Source organism: Anolis carolinensis, chromosome 2 (assembly GCF_035594765.1).
Source record: "Anolis carolinensis isolate JA03-04 chromosome 2, rAnoCar3.1.pri, whole genome shotgun sequence".
NCBI lineage: Eukaryota > Metazoa > Chordata > Lepidosauria > Squamata > Dactyloidae > Anolis > Anolis carolinensis.
In genome coordinates, this window is record NC_085842.1 from 84,000,151 (window position 1) to 84,003,755 (window position 3,605).

Sequence of the window (3,605 nt, forward strand, 5' to 3'; positions counted from 1 at the left end):
TTATTAAGCTTTGATGGCCAGGGCAATTGTGGATTAGAGGATGGGTACTGTTGCACCAAATCACATTAAAGAAACCCTTGAAAAACTTCTGAGCCTCAATCCCCAAGCTCCTAGAAATTCTACTGTCAGTGTACAATTTCCTACGTAGTATAATTTTGTGAAACCTTTATTGAATTGAGATTTCTAGTTACCTTAAAAAGAGATACAGTAGAGTCTCACTTATCCAACATAAACGGGCCGGCAGAATGTTGGATAAGCAAATGTGTTGGATAATAAGGAGGGATTAAGGAAAAGCCTATTAAACATCAAATTAGGTTATGATTTTACAAATTAAGCACCAAAACATCATGTTATACAACATTTGACAGAAAAAGTAGTTCAATATGCAGTAATGCTATGTAGTAATTACTGTATATATGAATTTAGCACCAAAATATCATGATGTATTGAAAACATTGACTACAAAAACGTGTTGGATAATCCAGAACGTTGGATAAGTGAGACTCTACTGTACTTAGGAATACCTTACACATCGTAGAAATGCACTTATGTTTGTAGATTGAAAATATATCTCACTATTTTTATAATCAGATCCTAGAAAAAGATACTCTCTCCTATTTTACAGCTATAACTTGTCTGTACACCTGAGAAATTGGCTCATAATTATTTATCTATTACATACTCTGTAATTCTGTTATTTGTGGCTGTTAAGAGACTGTGTTTTTGCATTAATGATCATAATTCTCTAGTTATTGTTTAACTAATTAATTTTAATTTTATCCCGCCTTTTCCAATATTGGGACTTAAGGTGACTAACAACTGGCATTAAAAATGGAGCTAATAAATTAAATATGAATATAAAGATTAAAAAACATTTTTTTGTGTCTGAAGTACAAAAATTAAAATACTATTGAAATACTATACTACTTTTAAAACTCTACTCCCCCTCCCCCTCATCTCACTCACATCAACTCTAGAAGCCAGCCTCATTATTCTGTATATGCCTGAAGGCAGAAGTATGTCTTGAGGGACCGTATCTCCTTCTGCCAATCCACTCGAGTCCTGAGATCCTTAGGACAGGCCCTTCTCTTGGTCCCACAAACATCGCAGGTGGTGGCCCCATGGCTCTGGAACGCCCTCCCTAATGAGGCACAATTGGCCCCCTCCTTACTGGCCTTTCGTTCGCAAATTAAACCTTTATTTGGAGCCAGGCCTTCCCAGATGAATGACAATAGGCATTGCCAGTCTGATAAATATTTTGATAATATTTGACAAATAACTTAAGTGGCCGGAGGTTATGGATATCTCTAAATGGTGCTTGTTGTAAGTTTTTTAATTGATTTATTTCATATCTTAATTGGGTTTTTGTATTGATTATGTATTGTGGTTGAATGTATTTGTATGAATTTTATATCATACGCTATATGCTGCTTTGAATCCCAACCATGGGAGAAAAGCAGGATAGAAATGAAATGAATGAATGAATGAATAAATAAATAAATAATAATCTTCACCAGTCTGTGAAAGCCAGCAGAGATTCAAATTTGAGCATTGTTTTAGTATGTTCCCCTTATTTTATATTTTGCATAGGCTTTTGCTTGCACACAATAAACATATGTCTGCTTACTGTTATAATAGCAACTACTCTTACCATGTTATTTACTTGAAGAAGATGATTATTTGGAGGATTGTTTATGTCAAACTGTAATTGTTGCCCAGTCCTGATTTTTTTTAAAAAAATCATGAGACAGCTCTTTGCTTACACCCTGTTCCAGAATCATGTGTTATGAAAAAGAGTTACCAGACCAAAGAGTTCATTTTGCATAGTTTGATTATAGGTTCATTAGCATGATTCCAAGGGATTTTAAAGGACATCACAGAACTGGGACCTGAAATTTCCATTTCAGCTCAACACAATTTCTACTGACTGGAAGCCACTTTTATAGCCAGGACTGAAGGCAAGCAGGAGATATGTTCTCTCCCGCAACCATTGCCTTTGCGGTAGCTGCAGTTGTCTTTGCTCTCAGTGGATTCCTCTCCAATGGCTTTATAGCTGCAGTAATACTCAGGGAATGGACCAAATCCAGGAGCCTTGCTTCCAATGAACAACTCCTTCTGAGCTTGGCTGCATCCAATTTCTGGGCCACAGCATTGCTGAGTCCATTTTACATCAATGCCACCTTAAGGGATTACAGCATCAGCGAGATTTTCCTGTTGCCAGGACTCTACCTTCTTGCTACTTTTGTCATAATGTCCAGATTCTGGTTCACTGCCTGGCTATGCTTCTTCTATTGCATCAAGATAGTAAACAGCACCCACTTTCTCTTCCTCTGGTGCAAACTGAGGATACTGTGGCTAATACCCAGGTTTCTAGCAGGATCTCTGTTCTGCTCTTTTCTTTTTTCTTTGTTTGTGTTACAGATTACTTCCAGACAAGCCAAAAGCAACATAACAGTGAATATTACAAACACAACTGAAGTGAAGTCACTGAAGCATACAGTCAATACCTTTGAAGCCTTCTTTTTAGCTGTTGGTTCTGGTTGTCCTCTTCTTGTGGTTCTACTTTGCTCCATCCTAGTCGTTGCCTCACTTTGCAGGCATGTCTGCCGGATTGCAGGTAAAGACTCTCATGGCAGGAATCTCCAAACCGAAGCTCACATCAAAGCAGCCTGGACAGTGCTCTCCCTCCTGCTCCTTTACGTATCATATTATGCAGCACAGACACTGTCTATTGTTGTGACATTGGGAAAAGATGACGGGACCTTGGTGGCAATGGTGAGAATGGTGTACCCCTCTGCCCAGGCTTCCATCTTGATGCTGGTTAACCCCAAGCTAAAGCAAGCAGCTATGCAGATGCTTCAAAGAGCCAAGGTGTGATGTTCACCCAAAGATATATTCCTGGAATGATTAGATGGGAAAAAAATAACCGATGTGGGGGTAGACATAGAGCAAAACTGTGGTACAGACACAGATTTTTGTAAAACTCTGGCCACTGTTCTTTGCAAAGGAAGGAAGATTTTAACTGGGAGAAACTGAAGACTTGCTCAAAACGTTAGCATCAGAGAGTGGGGTGGGACAATGATTCCAATGGGAAACATAGCAACAACTAAAAATTAAATCCTTCTGTCACCTGCCTCAACTCTTCTCCAGTTCTGAGGTTCCTGTATCTGCAAAATACCTTTTAAATATAATGTACATGATGGGAGCCAGTGTGGTGTAGTGATTATGACTGTGAAAACCAGATTTCAATTCTCTGCTTCACACTGGGAATCCACCAGGAGACCTTGGGTGGGTCACACACATTCAGCATCCAGAAAATACAATGATAGTGTCATCTTATGTCAGAAATCTTTCTAACACATGCCTCATTTTCTCTCCCCATTTGACCCATGTGATTTTAGCCAACATCTATATTTCATTGCAAAATTATAAATGGGAAAATGGGTTAAAACTATGTATTCAAAATGTGTTTGTCATCAAACACCAGTCTTCCAGGAGGCATAAGACAAAGTTCCACATATCACCTTTGATTTAATTTTGTGTAAACAACAACTTTGACAGAATGTTATCTATTCAAATTATTGTTAAAATGGAATTCTGTTTTA

General features: G+C 38.1%; 1 protein-coding gene across 1 annotated transcript; it reads left to right on the forward strand.

The window, feature by feature from the left end:
• The first annotated feature begins 1,971 nt into the window (after window positions 1–1,971).
• LOC107982345 (taste receptor type 2 member 39-like) lies at window positions 1,972–3,362 on the forward strand. The gene has a single exon (XM_062969365.1). It carries the CDS (start codon window positions 1,972–1,974, stop codon window positions 2,875–2,877), a length of 906 nt encoding a protein of 301 aa, XP_062825435.1. The 3' UTR covers window positions 2,878–3,362.
• Window positions 3,363–3,605: the final 243 nt, after the last annotated feature.